Here is a 21,392-nt window from a genome sequence, read left to right as displayed (position 1 = left end):
TGAGAAAAAAGACTTGTGTTCAAGAGTTTTACGTCACAACGCCAAACTTGTCACAACGCCAAACTTGTCTGAAAGAATTCGCATAATTCGAATTTTGTGCTTCTCTATTTTGCAGGAAGGTAATCAATCTCTTGTGGGTGGCCATGGTTCTTCATTTACTAGAATATTGAGTAAACTCAAGACTAGTAGTAGAAAGTAGTAATGCTCACTTGAATCAAATGTGTTTTAGGGTCTAGATGTCTTGTTCTTTGATAATATATTTGTTTTATTTGATAATGTCTACTCCAAAACTGATAACCAAACAATTTTAGAATGCATATATGTGATATGGTTGCTGTAGCTAAAATCATGAAGGCAACCATTGTCCTTCCTTCTCTAGATCATACATCATATTGGGCTGATGAAAGGTTTATTTTTTTGTAATCTTTTCATGATTTTACTCACACGGATTCTCGACTTGCCAACAATGGACTCCCGGACTCCATACAAAAGCTCCGATGTTATTCAAACTATCGAGCACTAAAGTATTCAAAACAGATAGAAGAAGTTGGAGACTTGAGCCATATATTGATTGATACTGGAATTCAATATGGTTTCTAATTTTTGCATTTTATTCAATGAATACATAAAAGAAACTTATAGATGGGATTATACTTTGAATTTGTATTATTTTATAGAAGAAAGTTAGAGTCATAGACAAACCATTTGCTTATAATTGTTCATTGTTATATTTATAACTTCTTCCCTTTTTGGTTAATTTGTATTGTATGAGAAAACATGTTTCTCTTATTAATAATAAAGCTTATGTCCAAATTCCTTTTTCCTATTAGATTCAAGTTATTTGGAGATTTTTTATTTAGATTTAATCTAATTAACCAACATCAAACAAACCCTTAATTTGTAAATGATATGAAAGGGGAAAGTAAAAGAATCATTAATCAAGAATATCATTGCTAAATTAACTTTAATAACACCCCAAACTAGTAAAAAATGATTTATCCTAAAAATAAAGAATTCCAAAACTCACAAGGAAGAAATAAGAGAACTAGAAGAGCCTTTGTCAGAAATGCAAGCCAAAATGAAAACAAGATTGAAGAAGTTTTATAAATACTTTCATCTATATCTGCAAGATGGATTCAACTAGTTCATATAGATGTGTAAGTTCTTCCTTATCGATCAACCGAAATTCCTGGCATACACGAGTTAAGAAACTGTTTAGATGATCTTCTTCCTTCAAATAATCATATGAATTCCTTGGTTATCTATTAGAAATATATAAAACTTACCCATGTGAAAAGAACAAAATGCTTAAAGTTAGTGTTCAGATTGACTTCTTCCTTCAAACTCACAATCTTCGGGAAATGTGAGTGATAAATATGAGCATAGACTCTAAATAATCTTTTGAATATTGTCTTAACTAAATCTTGGAAGTTCCCTGGAAATGGAGCTTCTACAATTCACACACAATATATAAAAAGATCATAAGAAAACCAACATGCTTCCCATCCAAACTCATATTTTGGTTTAGCTTAAATATATGTACCTATTTTTTGAGGGAAAATGGATCCATCGAGTTGAGTTTCAATCTAGTCCATCAAATACTCCACATACTTTGGAGCCGACACCTCTATCGGTTTCTTTATGGTCACTCCATCAGCCCATCTATACTCATACTTATCCAATCAAAAACTTACTCATCAACCAAAATACCATTTTTTTAAAACAAATCATTATATATTCACACCCTAATGTATTTTTTATCCAATTAACCTCCATTTCAAGTCAAACAACTACATCAAATTTAAGAAACATTGAAAAACTCAAATGAACTTAAATGTGTAGTAATAGTTAAGGAGAAGGGCTAGAGAATGGATATTTTGGTCCTGCAGTCATTGATGGGCAAATCGTTGGCGTGAAGTGTAGTTTGCGTCGGGGCAAGATGCAATTTGTGTCGGGGCAAGATGCATTTTGCGATTCCAATTGATTAATAACAATTGTTTTCAGCTATAACCAATCAATATCAAACTTACCCATTGGCGTTTGTTGAAAATCTAGTTTGATGAAGTCGGGGGATACAGCTCGGCGTAGATGCTACAGTCGTCGGGAGGGATAGCAGACGAAGAAGCAGACGTCCGACAATAGCAGAGACGACTCATTAAGTTATTAAGTAGTGTAATTTGTTCTTTATTTAGGAGCAAAAGGTCAATTTTGTAAATAATTAATTCCGTCATTTAATAATAACCCTCTCTTCTAATCCTATGTTTATGTTCTAATATAGTCCAAAGATCATTTCCATCACAGTATGTTCACGTTCTAATATGGTCCTATTAAATTTCAAATCTTAGTTCCGCGATGAGGTACTTTAAAAAGAATGACGTTTTCTTTGTTTGGATCAAGAAGAAAATGCAAGGGCTATACAACAAGAAGATATATTTCTTTAAATTAAGTCAGCATTTTTAAGACACTGACACACTATCAAAAAGGTTACAACTTTGCTTGCAATGTAAAGAGTACTTTAAACTCCTTGCAAAAGAAGACTATCCCCCAATTCAAACATAAATTAAAAACATAAATATTTTACAAGAGTTTATTGCAAAATGGTGTTTCCAAACCTTAACACAATATATTGACTAGGAATTAAGATCTTCATCTTCTTCTCCATTCACTCCCACAGCTTCAGCAAATCCAATTCTCATTTTCCCATAGTCAAAAACCGTGTGGTATTGCCCCATGAAAATATCTCCCAGAATCCTGCCACCATCAAACAAATTAAAACCGTTTTTTTTAACAATTTGTTTCAACGAGAAACAGAGAACTACCAGAGAGGTCCCCGAGGGGGAGGCACATCAAACGCTGTAAATCCGCTTATGCATTGTTGTGCAACTCCCTCGCCAACTTTCAGGATATACTGAATACCAACCCGACCAACATTCCGAGTTAGGAAACACAAAAAAATATATCTGAAGAAGCTGTTTAATTGAATAGTAGAGCATAACCTGGTGAGGAGAAAGATCAAAGTCTCTGCCACCAATGGTCAGTGTGACATTAGGCATGCTCGAGAGAGAATCACAATCAACAGCAGATTCACCCATTGGATTCGGCAATCTCTCACAGAACTGCAATTAATTGGGATTAGTTCCAAAAACACAATTAATTCCAACTAAATGTTTACTTTTATATATGGCACCTGGTTAATGAAGTTTAGGATTTGATCCTCGGTCTCATTTTGCCTCATATGATTCTGAATAAACACAACAATCATTTGACAAGCCGTACACATGAGGTTGCTGTTCCCACCCGGAGTCGTCGTTGATTCTTCCTTCTCCAACTCACCCACCATCTTAATCCGAATGCTGTAGTGTTCATAACAAATTAAACACCCAGAACCAATTATCATTTACAAATTCGTCAGTTCATTATATAATTCACCTGTCATCCTCATTGCCAGATAGAGAGGTGCATAAGCCAATTTGAGGGCAAATCTTTTGAGGATCAACCTAATGACAGACAATAAAATGGATTAACTAATAATAAAGAAAAATATATGACTTGACTAATACACATTCAAGGAGGAATGATTTGTATTAGTGCCTTTTGTTTCAGCATGTCCAGAATAGTCATTCCATATTGAGTAACCACCGACTTGCATACGAGGCCCACAACTCCTGTGGCTCCAATTGCCCGATTCAGGTCTGCTACTACACGCTGTTTTGGAGTACACAAATCAGAACCAGTCAAGATTACCTGTAAAATAAAAAATAAACTTTAATTTAGCTACAAGGGTGATTAAATACCGAAGGTCCTGCCAATAACGAAGTGCCAGAATCAGCAATGGTCGGACAGCCACCCAAGCAGAAACCTGTTGATTTCCCATTGATTTGAACATCGTCCATATCAAACTGCAGAGATAAAAAGAAGAACAAAGTTCAGGAAAACGGAACCAATTAATATTATAACACATCTTTTGAATGAATCCGACCTGCCAATAGCCTTTCTCTGTCACGGGGACATAAGTATGATTACCGACAAAATGACTAGTATCCATTCCACCAAACACAACTTCACCTCCTTGGATATCTCCAGCATTGCGGTTAAACCAAAACGAAAAGACGGGTTCTTTGACCACGCTCTGATTAACCATGTTGTACCTATATTAATCGAATTAGAAAAACATCTTCGAATCGAGATAAGATTATTCATTGAGTAGCGTACCAAACAGGAACAGCGTTCCCGACAGAGATCTCTTGAAATCCGAGTCCAAGAATGCCATCAAACTTTGCAGCCAGGAAAGTGACACTAGGCTCCTTAGTTGCCTCAATGAAGTCCTATAAAGACAAAAACAGATAACATAGTAAGTAACAAAAGGAAACTTCCTTTTTTTGTTTGTTTCTTTGGATTTTTACCTGGTTCCTAACAATGAGGCCCCCAATAGTGACATAGTCTTTGCTGAAGAACCCTGATATAGCTCCAGTTCCATAATGAATTTCAGCTGATTTTCCTGTGGCATTTTTTACAATTGAAATCAACAGATGATTGTCGCGGTTGGAATTCACGTGAATATAAGAAATAAACAGTACCATTTTTGCAGTAAGTGCTCGACTGGCTTGATCTGTATTTGGGATGGAAATAGCAAGCCACCTGCAACATCCATTCCATTAGCAACCCAAAAGAAAATTGAAAGATGGAGGGAAAATATGGAAGAAGATGAAGAGAGGAACTGACAGAGAAGTAGCACTTGGAAGAAGGAACCCAAAGATTAGAACTTCCAGTGTCAAAAATGACATTGAATTCTTGGAAAGGTGTACCAATGGCTATGACACCAAAATACTGAGCATCCATGTAGTTCTTTAGCGAGACAATGCCAGCATCAGGATCTGTGATGTTGGTGTTGTTGTTATGACCAGCCATGCTATAGTTCATCATTAATGAAGCCCTGTAGGCTTTCCCTTTTCTAATGTCAATCATGTCCAGCTTCCTCTTCTTTAGCCTTATTCTGAACAACCCATCATTCGATGATGATGAAAGGCCAGACGAAGCTTGTGCAAGGAAGCACAACAGCATTAACAGCGGAGTGACCTTAAACTTAACACCCATGTTGTCAAACCTGTGGAATCATTAATAAACCAATTATTGTTATTGGGTTTGTAATGCAAAAAAAAAAATCTAAGAAATCAACGAAAATGCCATCATGATAAAGACTGGTAATATAATATTTACTTTGCTCGTCAATGGGATAGATTGCAAGCTAAAAATGAGGTCTACAAGCAAAACTCAGCCTTTCTCGTCCCCCTGATACTTGAGAATGAAGATGGATATGGTGTTTTTTATAAAGTCATGAATGATAAATCCAATTCATGCTACTGTGAGGAAACTTCATGGAAACACATCTCTTACAGTGCAAATGTGGGAGTCCAAATCATATCTATTCCACAAAGTTTGTCTTCATGCAAGCATATGATTATTGGGTTTCATTTGTTTGTCTCTGTTTCTGGTTCAGGAAAGCGAGGAGAGGAATTTTCGATTAACTAATTAAGTAAAAGGACAACAGTTAAACCAATCCACGTTATTCAGCTTTTACTCTACAGTGAACAACGGGATCATTCTCCGATTAAAAGTTGATCTAATGGATCGATGATTCTTGGGAAAACTCTCTCTCTCTCTCTAACATTGTCCTTGGCCATGGACCATGGTCCCAACAGGGGTGGCTTCGTTTTTAACCACAGGAGGAGAGGTTTCCGGTGGTGGTCGATGTAATCCCGTTTTTATTACGCAATCATCATTCATCCATCAAATTCAGACTCCTATTGATGAAATTAGGAGTCTCTCTATCTTCTATTGACATATATCAGAGCTGTTAATGTTGTTGAAAGGCTTCATTTCTTCCACTGATTGGTTTTGGTTGGTCCATCGTCTCTTTCCTTTTGCTTTCTTTCAGCCTCTGCGGCGGATGGGGATCCCACACCCAACCGCCAATAGAGAAATTCCAGACCTTAAATTTCTGAAATCAACGGCTCATTCCATTGTATCACGTGAATCATGATTGATGTATTTGATCTGTTAAAAAAGGTTCTTCCATTACTTTTATGTTTCAGCTACCTGTATCTGCAAGCCATACGAGAAGAAAGAGAGAGTTTCATTGATAAACTGTCTAATCCCACCTAATTAAATACCACTTGGATAAAACAAATGCAAAGATGGGTATACCATCAATTGTCTCAAACCTCCCACTATCATATCATATGGATGGAGAAATATAGAAAGAAACTTAAGGGCAGGCCAAGAATGTCGGCTTTTCAACTTAATAATTACTTTCAACTTCCAACCTTTATACTTTTCCAATGTGGAGTTATGAGTTATGACCCTACAATTACATAACTTAGGCTTCACTCCTACTCAAGAAGACAACCAAATAAGAATAACCCAGAATGTCTCATCATTCAGTTGCAGCAGAGAAGAACTTGCCTTGTCTCTGGTGGAACAATTTTCCTTTTTTCTCAATATCATCATCTTCCTGTATATGGGCACAATAAAAGCTCTTCAATGGAGGTTACCTCTCCCCGTTGTTGTTCTTCTGATCTGCACTTTTGCTGTTATGGTTCTTCTGTACAATGAAAGAATCAGTCTTGCTTCTGGCGCTATTTTCACGTTCAAATCTTGTTCCAAGAGAATTACAGCTGCAGTAAGAGATGGTAAGTAGTTGCCATCAAACAACAGATATCAACTAAATCAATTTTATTGCATTGCGACTTCTTGAATCTCTGTCAATTTGTGAAATAATCAGGTGAGACTACTGAAGATGATATCGTGAACCCGGAAATAGATGACAGGTTTGAATTTGACCCTAATGAATGCAGCATTGCTCATGGGAAATGGGTGTTCAATAGTACATTCAAGCCATTATATTCGGACACCACATGCCCATATATCGATAGGCAATTCTCTTGTGTTATAAATGGAAGACCAGATTCAGATTATCGCCACTGGGAATGGCAACCTGATGACTGTATCTTGCCCAGGTTTATTATGATTGATATTCCCTGCCCAACAATTTGATCATGTTCTTGATGTGCATAACATTTTTTAAATCCTGATATAGTATCTGTTTGTTGTCTCTTTAGGTTTAGTCCAAAGCATGCACTAGAGAAACTCCGAGGGAAGAGGCTAATGTTTGTGGGTGATTCTCTGCAAAGAAATCAGTGGGAGTCATTTGTCTGTCTTGTTCAATCCATCATCCCAGATGACCTGAAGTCCATGAAACGAGGCCGCACTCATTCTGTCTTCACGGCAAAGGTATATATGTCATATTGAGTGTCTTGAAAACAGGTACATGAATTGATATCCTTTTCCCTATTTTTCCTCACGCCAAGCTTGGTTTTCGATGAGAATCAAACTTGAGACATCACCTCTCAAGTTCAAGACTAGCTAAGAGATTTGTCTTATTCAGGACAATCGGCAGTTGATAGCTAGCCAAATATCCTAATACCAAATATATCTCGATTGTATCCCGAATTCATTGACGGTTTTTCATTGAAACCTAGATTCAGATACAGCCTCATTTCCAAAAAGAAGTCAATGCCCCCATATCTTATCTAATCATTGGTTTCTATTTCTCTTTTGATTTTCCCCCTTGACAGGAATACAATGCCACGGTCGAGTTCTACTGGGCGCCATTCTTAATAGTGTCAAATTCAGACAACCCCATTATAGTAGATCCAAAGAAGAGGATATTAAAGGTGGATTCAGTTGAGAAGCATGCTAAGTATTGGGTAGGCGTGGATATTCTTGCATTTAATACATATGTTTGGTGGATGAGCAGCCTCAGGGTGAGAGCATTGTAAGTATCCCATGGTTGTCAATATCGGCCACATTTGAAAATACAGAAACTTTTGGAAACTATATTTAGGACAGAAATCAAGGCTTTCTTTCAACTGGACGCAGATGGGGTTCATTTGCTAATGGCGACGACGGAACTGAAGAATTGGACACAATGGTTGGTTATAAAATAGGATTAAAGACTTGGGCAAATTGGGTTGACTCAAATATCAACCCAAACAAGACTCGTGTGTTCTTCACCACCATGTCACCTACGCACACGAGGTTGTCCATCAATCTAAGTCTAATTGTAGTTCTTCATTAAGATTGTAGTATTACTTAAAACCCAACAAACAATTGATATACTCGCTGATGACCTCTTAATACAGAAGCGAGGATTGGAACAGGAAAAACGGGACTAAATGTTTTAACGAGACTAGGCCAATTACGAAGAAAGGGCATTGGGGAACAGGTTCTAATAAGGACATGATGAGTGTAGTGACAGGCATAGTGGAGAAGATGAAAGTGCCCATCACTATGATCAACATAACACAACTATCGGAGTACAGAATCGACGCTCATTCATCGCTCTACGGTGAGTTGGGAGGTAAGTTGTTGACGGAGGAGCAGAAAGCCGATCCACTTCACTATGCAGACTGCATTCACTGGTGCTTACCTGGTGTTCCTGATACTTGGAATCAAATACTTTTAGCACACTTGTAAAAAGAAGAAATGAGAACAACAAACAACAAAGAAATGAAGTTTGAGCTCTAAATGTATATGCATTATTATTACTGCAAGATGTCAAATTTCATTACATCTAGTTTTTGCTAAATTGTATTCCAAGAGCCAAAAACAAAATTTGATTCCAGGAAATGATCATCTAATTAATGCCTCTTCAGGAACGAAAAAGATAATGACGAGTGCTTGAAGCTAGAAACATCAAACAACTCCATGAACCTCTGATCTGAAATTCTAGTTTTAGCAGCTGCAAAGCGCTGGTACTCATCAAAGACAGAAGATAAGCACCACCTTTGCAATTTTCTTAAACACCCAACTAAACAACCGGTTCGGTGCTGAAAAATAAGAAGAACAATACTTGCCTGAAACTGAAAACCAAGATTTGCTTAAAAGGAAATGAAACAAACATGAACTCACCTTTCCTCGTTTGCAATGGATCAAAACTGGATGATTCTTGGCATCTGCTTAAGACAGGTGTTCATAGTAGGTAAGTTGTTAATTATTTTCTAAAAAAAGGTCATATTCTCTAATCATTACCAATCACAAAGTTCAGAGCTTCCCTAATAATATCTTCCGGTATATTCACAAAAGGTTCCTGCACATTATCAAGAGGAGCATTAAGGAAATTCAGAAGGTCCACAAACACAGAACAAAAGTGGTTGACCTAACTACACAATGAAAGGGTTCAAGAACCATAACTCTACCAATCATCTGTCTTGCTCGAGAAAGGAGCGTTAACAAGACAATAAGATCAAGGTTTTAAACACACAACTCCTGGAGCAAGTAATAAATCCTATCCAAGGCTTAAAATATGAAATAGAATAAGTGAATTTTCATAGAAACTGTAGATATCTGATCAGACAAAAGAATACATCAAGCAATTGATCATTCACGTCGCACTAAGCCAATTAGAGTTAACAAACAAACTTCAACAAATGAATAAATGGTCGCACCTTACAGCTCTCAATCCCGAATTGAAACAGCTGAATTCCGTTAGACTTGACAAACTGAGAATTTGCCTCCGGATACGGTTCCTGACACAAGTATCTGCACGAAAAAATCCCCTAAATTTGCGCATTCACTCTCTACTCGACTCTATTATAGACAAACGTATATGAATAGTACTATAAAGTATAAACGAAGGCTTACATGATAGAACGGAGACCTAATGATTGTAAGAATGCGAAGTTGGCGATATCCGGGAAACCAGACCTGTAAATACCGTTATCAACCATGGCGAAGTTCAGAGGAGGAACAAACAAGTCTTCTCCGTTAGGATCGCAATCATCCATGTCAGGCGAGAGCTTCAAATATGACATGATCGGCCGCTCCACCACCACCGCTTCTACTTCTATGGTGGTCCTGCAGACGGCACCATCGTCGTCCATTTTGTAATCACTTTTTGAAGAAAAAAGCGGTCACATGAAACGAATTAATCCGAAATGCTAATTCGAATCAGATTAGAATTATCTAAAATCTAAACATAATATATTATTATTATTATTTCACTTATATATATATATATATATATATATTACTCTTTTTTGTGAATAATTTTTTTATTATTAATTTTTTTTAAAGATTATAAAATTTGAATTAATCAATTAAAATATTTAAAATTAGTTGTTTATAGAAAAATTAAATACTATTGGATAGATAATATATTATTAAAAAAGTAATTATAATTATTTTTTATAAGTAAGTAGTTAAAAAAATAAATAAAATAAAATTATTAAATAATTATATAAAAAATGTTAAATTAGATTATTCACCGTAATCCATCCAAATTCAATAATATAAATTTAATGATTTGCTCCTCCCTAGTGAAAAGTTGTCATTTATTAAATTTATTAAATGAAAATGTTTTAATTTATTTTATATTAATATTTTATAAAAATAATCATCTTAATGATCAAAATTTTATATTTTAATACATCTAAAATTACTTATGAGTTACATAAATTAAGAAATTTTATAAATTTGTTTGATTTTTAGTTATTTTGTAAAATAAATTTAAAATTTTATTGAATGACAAAATAAATAATTTAGATTAATTACTAATATATATAAGAAATAATAATTTTTTAAATTAAATTAAATAAAAATATTTTATTTGAGTTTGAATTATTTTGAAATAATGAATTAATCTTGGAAGAAGTTTTTGAGTAGAAGTTTTTGAAATAAAATTTAAGATAGAGATAATTAAGATATTTTGGATTCAATAATAAGAAAGCTTAGTCGTCAAAATAAATATTAGGTCTATGATTTAAGTCACAATATATAAATTTCAAGGAAAAAAAAATTAACAATGAAATAAAAATTAAAATTGAATCAAACATTATGAAAGATACATTTAAAGGCATGCTTGATACGTGGTTTTTGTACTCAATAATGGGAAAGAGAATGAAATGAGATGTTTGGTTGGTGGTTTTGATTTCGAAATGTTTGGTTGGTGGTTTTGATTCCAGGATATTAATTTGATTCCCGAATACTCAGGAATCATCTCATCCTCTCTAAATTGGGATGAATGAATCTCATTCCGTCAGTAGCGATACATTTTCTCTCTCATTATCTTCTCTCTCTTATAATTATAATTATAATTATAATATTATATATATTTTATAATTATATTATATATTATTTTATAATTAATATAATAATAAATTTTATTTATAAATAAATAATTTCAATTATTTAAATAATATTAAGGAATCATTTAAAATAAAATTTTAGTAATAATTACAATAATTAATAATAATAAATTAATTTTATATAATTAATTTTAAATATTATATATTAATAATAAAATTAAAATAAATTAATTAAAATATAAAACTAAAAATAAAATAATAATTTTATATAAACAAATATTAAAAAATTAAATATGAAATATTTTAATAAAAATTATTATTAAAAAAATTATATCATGTTATAATATATTATTAAATAAAATATTATATTTAATTTAAAGTATATAATATTTGAAAGACTTTGTCTTATATTATTTATATTTAATAGATAATTATTTATTTATAATTAGTAAAAAATTGAAACATTCAATATTTTTTTTTTATAAGTATTTTTATTTTGAAAAAATATTAGATGTTTATATTTTATTAAATTATGTCACTTAAATATTTTATATATTTTAAACAATTATATTATAAAAGTAATAATATTTTATATTTTTAATTTAATAAAATAAAATTAAAATTAATCATAATTTTAATAACAAAATTATATTTATAACTTCTCTTATAAATTCAAACGTTATCAATGGTAATGAGAATGATTAAAACTCTTAACCAAACACTTCTATCAATAATATTCATTCTCATTCCACACATCTATCAATCTCAATTCTATTCTTACTCCTTTATTTGAACCAATCACCCCCTAACTTTTTATAATTATATACAATAATCAAGTAATTTTTTCCATTTTTAATTAAAGATGAACAAACTTTTAATTAATTTTCTTTCATTTCATTTCAAAAAATTAAAAATTTATTTTAAAGTAAAAAGATTTAAGAATATATATATAATGATTCTTAATTTTTAAAATGTCTGGATTGCCGGGTCGAGAGCCATGGTTAATTTGGATATTTATGTGAAAGTAAATTGATACTTTGGTAGGATTGTGTGTTGACCAGCCCATAAACTTAAAACGGTTAAAAATAAATTTAAAAATGTTATTTGTAGGTTTCGAACTTGCAACCTAACAAAACAAATGTCTTTAACCAAATGTGATTGAGATGTGGTTTGTGGAGAGATAATAGACCAAAGTGTGAGGTCACGACGTTAATTATTAAAAAAATATGAATCAAATATTTGATTGACAAAGTGAAAGTGTAAAGTCACAAAATGAGAGATTCATTGGGAAAAAATATGTGATGAAACATGTGAGAAAATAAGTTGTTTTATCAAAGTGTATAAAATGTAAAATGAGTGAGTTATAGAAAATTTTCCTAGTTTAGTTAATTTTCTTTCTTTCAGAATTTAAGTAAAACACTCTAGCACGATTCACAAAGTACCTAACATCATTCTCATGAATATAAATCCTCTCACAATCGAAGAACTTTCTATGAAGTCTCTTTAGCGTTGACAACATAATCACCAACTCCTCGTCGTCACCATTAACGTAATTAATGGAGTTTTCCGTTGACTCGGTCTTTTTCCAACTCTTTTGCCAATAATAAAAAGGTTTAATTTGTAACACATTATCTTTATGTTTAGGCCAAACAGATTCTTTGTCGTCCACAATCACCACTGCCTTCTCTTCTCCTCCGAGCACGACGTCAAGATTCTTCTCGCCTTTGGTTGTGCAGTCCTCTCTCGAAATAACCCTCCAATCGAAAAGAGCCTCATCCCAATCAAACAAATTTGCAAAGGCATTTGCGTACTGTTGATTTCCCAACGTGTAAATATAAAGCTCGAACAACTTACTCACTTTTTTTAAGAATGAGGCCGCGAATGGTCTTATCTTGGTTACGATCTTCATCTTCTTCAAAGTAACGATTCCTTTTTCTTTGAGGGATTCGGAGTCCCTAGTATGGTCTTCCTTTAAGAAATTATCGAATGAGATTGAATGAATTAAAGTTTTGTCGAGATCTAGGATGAGAGAAAGCTTCTTCTTTTCGACGAGGTTTGTCCGATAATTAGTGCAACGGAAAAGGAAAAACTCCTTCTTAGTTAGAGAGAAATCGTCCAGCACATATTTAAGTTGTATCCTTTCTTCGACGCATGTAGTCATTGCTGATGAATTAGAAGAAAGTTTACAACCGCAAACGAAACAGAGGCCTCCCACGTTGGCTCGATGATCGCATGATTCCTTCAATTGATTATCAAAGTGGCGTCTTTTCAAAGCCCTAGTCGACTTGTTTATGCGTTTTTTGAGATCTCTCAGTGGTGTATGATCTTTTGTCGCCAAAACTAAGGGCGCCGCTGACTGATCGATCATTATTGTAGGAGTAGAAAACGGAATAGGTGGATGATCATCATGAACAGTCGAAGTCGAGGTCATCGTTAAGGAGTATGAAAAGAAATAGGTAGATGATTCTCAATAATCACAACTCATGAGGACGTAAACTAATTAAGTAAATATTATTGAAGTCTCTTGTAAGTTATAAGCCAAGTCAAGTTTATAAAAAAAAAAAAGAAAAAAAAAAGATAAATTATAGCTAAAAATATATTAATTAAAAAACAAAACTAACCATTTAAAATAATATTAGATTTAAGTTTATATATTTAATCTATATTTTTGGACTGACTTAGTAAATATCTAGAAAGTGATTTATACATTAATTAATCTTAATTTTATTTAATTAATAAAATGAATTTTAATTTTATTTACATAATAAAATGAATTGTTTGTTTATAACTAAATAAAATTAAAATTAATTAATGAAAATATTCACTAAAACAACGCAAAAATATAGATGAATTCAAATCATTAAATTAATAGGACAAAATAGTGCATGATATTAGTGAAAAAATCACTTCAAAATTAAAAAACTAATTTCATTTATTTAGAATCAAATTTTGACTTTTTAATATAATAGAAAAGAGATGGCTATTCAGAGTCTAAAATTTGAATTTTTTGATTTGTAAGATATATATATTAATTTGAATTTTTTTATTGATAGAATTCTTGTTTAAGAAATATTTTACTTTTAATGAAATACACCTTTTTATTAGTATATATTTAGATAAAAATAAATTAGAATAGAGTAATTGATTAAGCTATTGTAAAATATAATGTTATCATATTTTTTTTTGTTATAAATTAAAAGAATAACTAATACCTATTTATTTATTTATATATATACAAATTTTATTATAAATAATATAAAGTTCTAAACTTATAACTAATTATCCTAATTCTAATATTTAATAACAAAATTCATAATAATTTCTAACAATATTCTTAAATAAATATTAATTCAAATTATGTGGTAGTTAGGGCATTCAACAACTAATTATTTTTTTTATATTAAGATTTTAAGGTTACTCAAGAAGTTTTCAGAAAAGGTTTTTCTTATTATTATTTGAGGCTCTAAATTATGTAGTTTTTATTAAAAGAAAATTGAGATTTTTTTGTTTGAGAAAATGCCATAATGTCATTAAATAAAAAGACCCAAGAAAAGTAAATGATTATAAAAGTTTAGGATTTAAAACAAGTCTTTACCAAAAATGAATTAACCAACTAGATTGAAAAAAATCCCAATCAAAATAAAGTGAATGACACAAATAACGAAGTTTAGAACGCCTTAAAATCAGAAGTCACTCATATGCAATGTTTCATCTTTGACAAATCTCCAATATCGAACTTTGAATTGTGTAATTGTGGAGATAATTGAAAAAATAAAAAAGTAGAATTATATTTTATTTGTACAAATATAATAAATTAATTAAAAAAAATGAAATTATATATTAAAATTCTAAATCCATTAGTCTATAAAAAAAATCTTAAATATTTAAAATTATGATAATTAAACCCTCATATATCATAATTTAAAGTCATAATACCATAGGTAACAAATAACCAAAATTTGAGTCTCAAAATAGTAACTATTTTAAATTTGTTCTTAACTTTTCTATTTCCTACCATGTGCATTCTCCTTTTCTTAATTTTTTTATTTTAATTCATTATTATTTTTTTTAACCCTTTAATTGTAAAAATAAAAAATCATGTTTAAAGTAATTAAAAGTCACTAATTTATTCATATTAAGAACGATCAAGTTGAGTCTTGTTAACTTTCTAAAAAAAAATATTTTATCTTTCTTTTAATGATTTTTTATTGTACTATAAATATAAATATAATTCTTTTTTATTATCAATAAAAAAATCACAAACTTAAACAATATTAAAATGATAGTATAGAGAGCTAACTTCAAATAAAATAGTATTAACAACTAAATAGAAGAAAATTGGATTTTTTTTTTTTGTTTTTATTCAAAGTGTATATAAAATTAACGAAATATAAACAAAAAAAAAAAAGTAATTGATTCAAATAAGTAATATGAATGAGATTGAAAAAATTAGGACAACGAGAATATAGATGGATAGAAGTATATTATGAGAGTTTTATCATTATTATTGATATTGTTTTATTAGAATAGAGAGAAATTATTATTATTTTATTATTATTATTATTATTATTATTATTTTATAATCATTATCATCAATATTTGTTTGAATTGATTAGTGAGAAATTATTTATATTATTTTGTAATTATTATTACTGATATTGTTGAGATTGATTAGAGATAAATTAATATAGTATTTTGTAATATAATTAATATTAATATTTTTTATTAATAATATATTTAATTAAAAATATAAAATAATATTATTGTTTAAGTCATAATTATTTTAAATATAAAAATTATTTAAGTATTTTATAATTTAATAAATAATAAGATATAAACATCTTATATCAATTTTGTAACTCCAGGAATGGTTCCCTACCGCATCTTAACCTGTCGGGTTACGCGTTGCAATACGGAAAAGATCGTAAGGTGACTCGAAATTCGATACATTTCAACTTTGGTTTATTTTAAAATTATTTAAAATAATACCTAGGAGCTTTAGAAATTAATTATAAAAATAATTAATTTTTATTCAAATTTTAATAATTTGGGAATCAAATAACAATTTGATTAGAACCCGATTTAAATTAATTAAATATAATTAATTTAAAAGATTATTTATTTGAAAATCGCCAAATAATTTATTTTTAGAAAAATCAATAAAATGGTACATGTGTAAATGTATTTATACCAGAGTTTCTATAATGGGTCTACTTTTGGTTACACTCGAGAAAGAATTTCGCGTTATGTCCTCTGCGCCCACCTATTGACAGTTTTTATTTTTTAAACAAAAGTCAGGCTATTACAAAATTTGTTTATAACATTTATTTCCTTTAATTAGTAATACGGGTGTCCTAAACAAGGATATGTTTAGATTACATAAATAATTGTAAGAAATTATTTAAAAGGGCGTACCTACGACTGCGTTGATATTAAACTAAGTAACAACCCCGAAAATATCAAAAAAGTGTTAGAAATTAAAAATAAATTACAAACGGGGTTTAAAAAATATCCCAAAAATATTTGAAATATAATTTCTAACATTTCGGGATTATTTGAAAATGAATTGGGGTTCTAAAATTATAAAAATAATTTTGGATTTTGAAAAGTGAAACCACACGGGCCTAGGACCGGAGTCCTAGGGTCTGGGTTCGGTTTTGTTGATCTAGGCTCGAATATGCCCGGTCTAGACCGGGTAGGTCTATATCAGGGCTCGGGAGCATATGTGAAGGGTCCGATGCTCAGTCTTGTGTTCGAGAGGCTTAGTCTCGAACTCGGACTACTCGGTCATAGGTTTGGGAGACTCACTCCCAGAACTTAGATTGTTCGGTCCTAGGTCTAGGAGGCTCGGTCACAGGACTAGCTTTCATAGTCGTAGGACTTGGGAGGCTCGATCCCATGTCAAACCTCTCGGTCCGAGGTTAGAAACCTCGATCGGATTCATTGATCATTTGCTCAAGAACATCGAACTTAAGTATCAATCCTAACTCAAGAACATCGGTCCTAGGGCTCAGTCCTTACTCATGAACATTGGTCTTAGGGCTCAGTTCGAACCGAAGATCCTCAGTCCTAGTCCTAAATGACTCGGTTGTCGAGGACCGAGTGTTCTTGAGTTGGTCGAGAATTACAGAAGCTATAACTTTTGATATAGATCATGGAATCACGATATATAAGTTGTAGATGATTCATATGATTATGGGGAGAAAAAGTTTTAACCCTAATCACGATCAATCGATTTTTACAAAAATCAATTTCTAAAAATCGTTTTTAGGTAAAAAAAAATAGGGATATTTTGAATTAGGTCATTTAAATGCCTAATTCTTATTCCATTAGTTTTGAAATGATGAACATAGTTGAACACAACCAAAACAAGAACATCATTCAAACTTTATAACAATTTTTTAAGATGAAATTCAAATTCATTTTTTTTCAAAATTGCAGTTTGATCAAACATGATCGTGATGATGTTACAATAATTTGAAAATCATCCTAACATGTTTACAAATATGTTTCGTAGCTATTTGAATAAAAAAAATCAAGATTAAAGCTCAAGAAGATGAATTTTAAAAATCCAGAATTTCAATCTAATTTTTCGTTTTTCGTTTAAGGTTGATTTGATCAAATCTCTTTCAACTGAAAGTTCATATAACATCTAAGGATTGATTATAAACAAAGAAATCACACAATTGAGCCCTAGAATAGATCAAACCAATCAAACTTGGTAAAAACCAATTTTCAATCACAAATCGAATTACAACGATTCTGGATACTTACCAACAATTGGAGAACACTCCTAGAAGTTGTTGGAAGTTTTCCAGAAGCCTGAATCAAAGATGTGATCGCCGGAGATGGTTTTCACAAAAACTAGTTTTTGGCAAAATTCGAATTCTTTGATTTATGTTGTAATATGTGTTGATTGTTTGATAATTTGGTAGAATGATAGTAGGGGAGTATTATTTATACCCCAACTAGGTCGGTTAAGGTGGAGGAATTCAACTTCAATTTGATGATCGAAGTTCTTATCCTTAATTTATCTTGATCGTGGCAGCCTAGTTCTAGGCTAAGGTGGAATTCCTAGGTATAGGGTTAATTATTTCGAGGATTAGGCGAGCAAGTGGAAAGAAAAATGGGAGGATAAAATCAACTAACGAAGAAGTTAAAGCTTTTGGAAGATTGCCAGACTTTATCACAGTCTACTGCAATTCACGAAGAATACGAACAAAACGACGTTGTTTTGCTTTGGTAAAACGCGCCGTTGCGTTTCGTCCGCGTTCCATTGGCGCTTGGGCGATTAAACTAACGGGCTTGACGTTTCGTTAGTTAATTTGATGTGGACCCAAGCGCGCGTGTGTTTCATTACATCCAGATGCGTGGCGTCCTCCTGAGCGCTGATCCGATGGCTGATATTCTGGCTGCAATAATTAAACATAGTTTCGGCTACACTAGATTACCAATTTTATTTTTAATAAAAAAATTATTTGAAATCGAATTTTAATCTATTTTTTGCGTTTTCTTATAAAAATTTCACAAAAAAATATTATTAACTACATAATAAAAATTATGTTTTTTTTATTTTTTATTTTTGGGTATTTTTGGAGTATTTATTTAATTGTTTTAAATCATAAATTAAACATAATTTATATTTAAAATCCAAATTAAATAATGTCAACTCCTTTTTTGGTTTAATTTAGGTAAAATAAATACAATATTTTAACCTCAAATTATTTTTGAATTTTTTTTAATTATAGTTTAATTATCATAATAATTAATCATAATTAATTCTAATTTAGGTCTTAAATCCCTCTTTAAATTATTTTGAATATAGAAATTCAAAATATTATTTTAAAATTATAAGTAGGAGTATGTCAAATTTTCATACTTACAAATTTATTATTATAGTTACATTAAAAAAAAATTGTAAAGAAAAGAGTTGAATGTTCTAAACTTTTACCCTAAGTTATTAGATTTCATTTGGGTAGAAGATTTTAAACTAATTACAAATGGATTTTTGTAAAATTACAATTAAAAATACCTATATATTAATAATGGACCAACGACCCTACAAATTAATGACATTTACACTTTAAATATAAAATTTTACATAATATATATATATATATATATATATATATATATATATTCTATAATAGTTTTTATTAAAATTATTTTATATTTAACCTTTATAATATTTTTAAAATAAATTTTATATAATTTATTTATTAATTTTCTTTTATTTTTAAAGTCTTTTATATTTTATATTTTAATTTTTAATTAATTTTATATTTTTTTTAGAAAACAGTTTAACATCATTTTATTAAAAAACCCAAAAGTGGAAAGGGTCAATAATCAAAACTAGACCAACCCTAGTTTTGATTGTAAGTTGACAAACAAAAGATCCAAAAGTTTCTGAATGGTGACAGTCAAATCACATTACAAAATACATATTAAAATGAACAAAGACTACAATCTAGCTATCCCAACCTATGTTGTCTCCATATCCGTCTTTTGACCATATTGCATTCTTCCACGTCTCAATCTTCTCGCGTTCTTCATGAGAAAGATTGAATTGAAGCAGATGATGATGTTTGTATGCTCTTATTGTTTAATCTTCTTCTATATAAACTCGTACTAACATAATAAAATGTATTCTTTTTCAGGATTTCAAGGTTTTTGTCACTATTTTTCTCTGCTTTAGTTTTCTGTGTCTGATGATCAACAACCTTAATTTCTTTTTTCTCTGTTGTATCTTTGTTTTCATCTTCTGCATCTTCCTCTTCCTTGCATTTATGCTTATCTTCTTGAGAATCCCCTGTTTTATCAATTTCCTTTCCTTTCTTACTTCACTCTTCTTGAGTTTGATTTCTTTTTGTTCCTTCACCCGAATTCTGGACATCTTTCCCTTTGGCATTGCTTTCTTTTGCTACTTGTTTTTCCACAACTGTTTCATTTATACTAGGAACCTTTTGTTGCTTGGCTTTTTCCATTCTGTATTTGTTGTTCGTGATTTGCTTTCTGATTGGTCATTAATTTAGGGCATCTCATTATAGAATGTTTAAAGGTATTGCAGTTCACACATCTGTACGGTCGCCATTCATAGTATATGCCCATCTTGGTAGCATTTCCCTTTCGATCCACCACTGTAATTTCCTCGGGGAGAACGCTTCTAGGTTGAACTTTAATGCTCATCCTAGCATATGTGAGATTTTCGCTTTCCTTAGTGATTTTGTCCATGTATAGCGGGTTTCCTAGAAGGCTAGAGAAATGGCTTAAGGTTTCCGCGTTGTACATGTGGGGAGGGATATTTCGCAACTTGAACCAAATTTGCAATATTTCTTTTGGAATACTGTCAGCTCGTACCCTCCTTCCATTTTTCGAGTTTCATGCATTCTTTCCCCACGTGTGTATGTCCCAACTCTAAAATTTTCTCAAGATTAGCCTCTTGATTGAATTTCAGGAAATATATGTCGTGACTGTTAGAGGTGACCTTCATTAGACCTTCTTTTCCCATTGCTTCATGAGTTCTTCCTTGGTGGCATCAAAAGTGGCAGGTTCTTTCCCAATATAATTACCCACTATCACCTGTTCCCATGATCGAACGCATTTTTCTTCCACGTCTGATGGTAACTTAACTCAAAGGGATTTTCGAGTTTTTCCACATTTGTTTTGAATGCACCCAGGAAAATCTGTCCATTTTCTGGGATTTTGTTTTCACTTTCTTTTTTTAAGTTTTGACCCTACTTTGTGTCTGGATTCTTTTCCAGACTTGATCAACCTGACAATTTGGGTTCTTCTTCAGAGTATAAACATCTGTCTTGGTACATTTTGTCAACTCTTTCATTGTGTTGATGCACCAACTAACAATAATGTCATACTCCTCTTTTTTAGAAGGTTCCAATCTTGGAAGTAGTGCAGGTTTACCTGAATAGTGATTTGTTGAGTCATTTTTTTGTTAAGAATCATTTCTCCATTCTTAGCTTGCATCAGCATCCTTAAAATTTGGTTTCTCAGCCCTTTGAGATTTTTCTCTCATTAAAACCAACCTTCCATTTGACTTTTGCCTTCTCTTCGGTTTCTCCTATTTCCTCTGTTTTTTGTTTACTGCATTATTCTGATATTTGTTTCCAACCCTGATTTCTTCCAGACTAGTACTATTTTCCTTTTGTTTCCCATGTACTTTCCTTCTTCTTGTTGGTCGCCTATATTTTATTTTGCTTTCCTTTTTTCATTTGTGTGACTTACTAGTTTTAT

General features: G+C 31.3%; 4 protein-coding genes and 1 pseudogene across 4 annotated transcripts; 1 reads left to right on the top strand and 4 right to left on the bottom strand.

Moving 5' to 3' along the window:
- Nucleotides 1-1,117: 1,117 nt before the first annotated feature.
- Nucleotides 1,118-2,156, bottom strand: LOC124941485 (annotated as a pseudogene).
- A 260-nt stretch (nucleotides 2,157-2,416) lies between these two features.
- LOC124918833 (cyprosin-like) lies at nucleotides 2,417-5,657 on the bottom strand. Its single transcript, XM_047458891.1, has 13 exons — nucleotides 5,218-5,657; nucleotides 4,723-5,104; nucleotides 4,578-4,638; nucleotides 4,404-4,498; nucleotides 4,213-4,325; nucleotides 3,980-4,148; nucleotides 3,795-3,899; nucleotides 3,592-3,705; nucleotides 3,430-3,497; nucleotides 3,188-3,353; nucleotides 2,997-3,116; nucleotides 2,820-2,908; nucleotides 2,417-2,751 (listed from the first exon to the last, which is right to left on the bottom strand). The coding sequence occupies exons 2-13, from the start codon at nucleotides 5,092-5,094 to the stop codon at nucleotides 2,631-2,633; spliced, it is 1,593 nt and encodes a 530-aa protein (XP_047314847.1). The 5' UTR covers nucleotides 5,095-5,104; nucleotides 5,218-5,657; the 3' UTR covers nucleotides 2,417-2,630.
- Nucleotides 5,658-5,732: 75 nt separating this feature from the next.
- On the top strand, nucleotides 5,733-8,661 carry LOC124918834 (protein trichome birefringence-like 3). Its single transcript, XM_047458892.1, has 6 exons — nucleotides 5,733-6,689; nucleotides 6,782-7,016; nucleotides 7,119-7,290; nucleotides 7,635-7,834; nucleotides 7,939-8,097; nucleotides 8,202-8,661. The coding sequence occupies exons 1-6, from the start codon at nucleotides 6,356-6,358 to the stop codon at nucleotides 8,533-8,535; spliced, it is 1,434 nt and encodes a 477-aa protein (XP_047314848.1). The 5' UTR covers nucleotides 5,733-6,355; the 3' UTR covers nucleotides 8,536-8,661.
- Nucleotides 8,570-9,979, bottom strand: LOC124918835 (probable tyrosine-protein phosphatase DSP4). The gene is made up of 5 exons (XM_047458893.1): nucleotides 9,703-9,979; nucleotides 9,507-9,600; nucleotides 9,091-9,148; nucleotides 8,971-9,014; nucleotides 8,570-8,888 (listed from the first exon to the last, which is right to left on the bottom strand). Exons 1-5 carry the CDS (start codon nucleotides 9,939-9,941, stop codon nucleotides 8,700-8,702), a joined length of 624 nt encoding a protein of 207 aa, XP_047314849.1. The 5' UTR covers nucleotides 9,942-9,979; the 3' UTR covers nucleotides 8,570-8,699.
- A 2,546-nt stretch (nucleotides 9,980-12,525) lies between these two features.
- Nucleotides 12,526-13,575, bottom strand: LOC124941397 (RNA polymerase II C-terminal domain phosphatase-like 4). Its single transcript, XM_047481750.1, has one exon. It carries the CDS (start codon nucleotides 13,573-13,575, stop codon nucleotides 12,526-12,528), a length of 1,050 nt encoding a protein of 349 aa, XP_047337706.1.
- Between the last annotated feature and the right edge of the window lie 7,817 nt (nucleotides 13,576-21,392).

The sequence above is a fragment of the Impatiens glandulifera genome, chromosome 1 (assembly GCF_907164915.1).
Source record: "Impatiens glandulifera chromosome 1, dImpGla2.1, whole genome shotgun sequence".
NCBI classification, from domain to species: domain Eukaryota; kingdom Viridiplantae; phylum Streptophyta; class Magnoliopsida; order Ericales; family Balsaminaceae; genus Impatiens; species Impatiens glandulifera.
The sequence above is the reverse complement of the archived record's forward strand: the minus strand, read 5'-3'. Positions and strand labels throughout refer to the sequence as shown.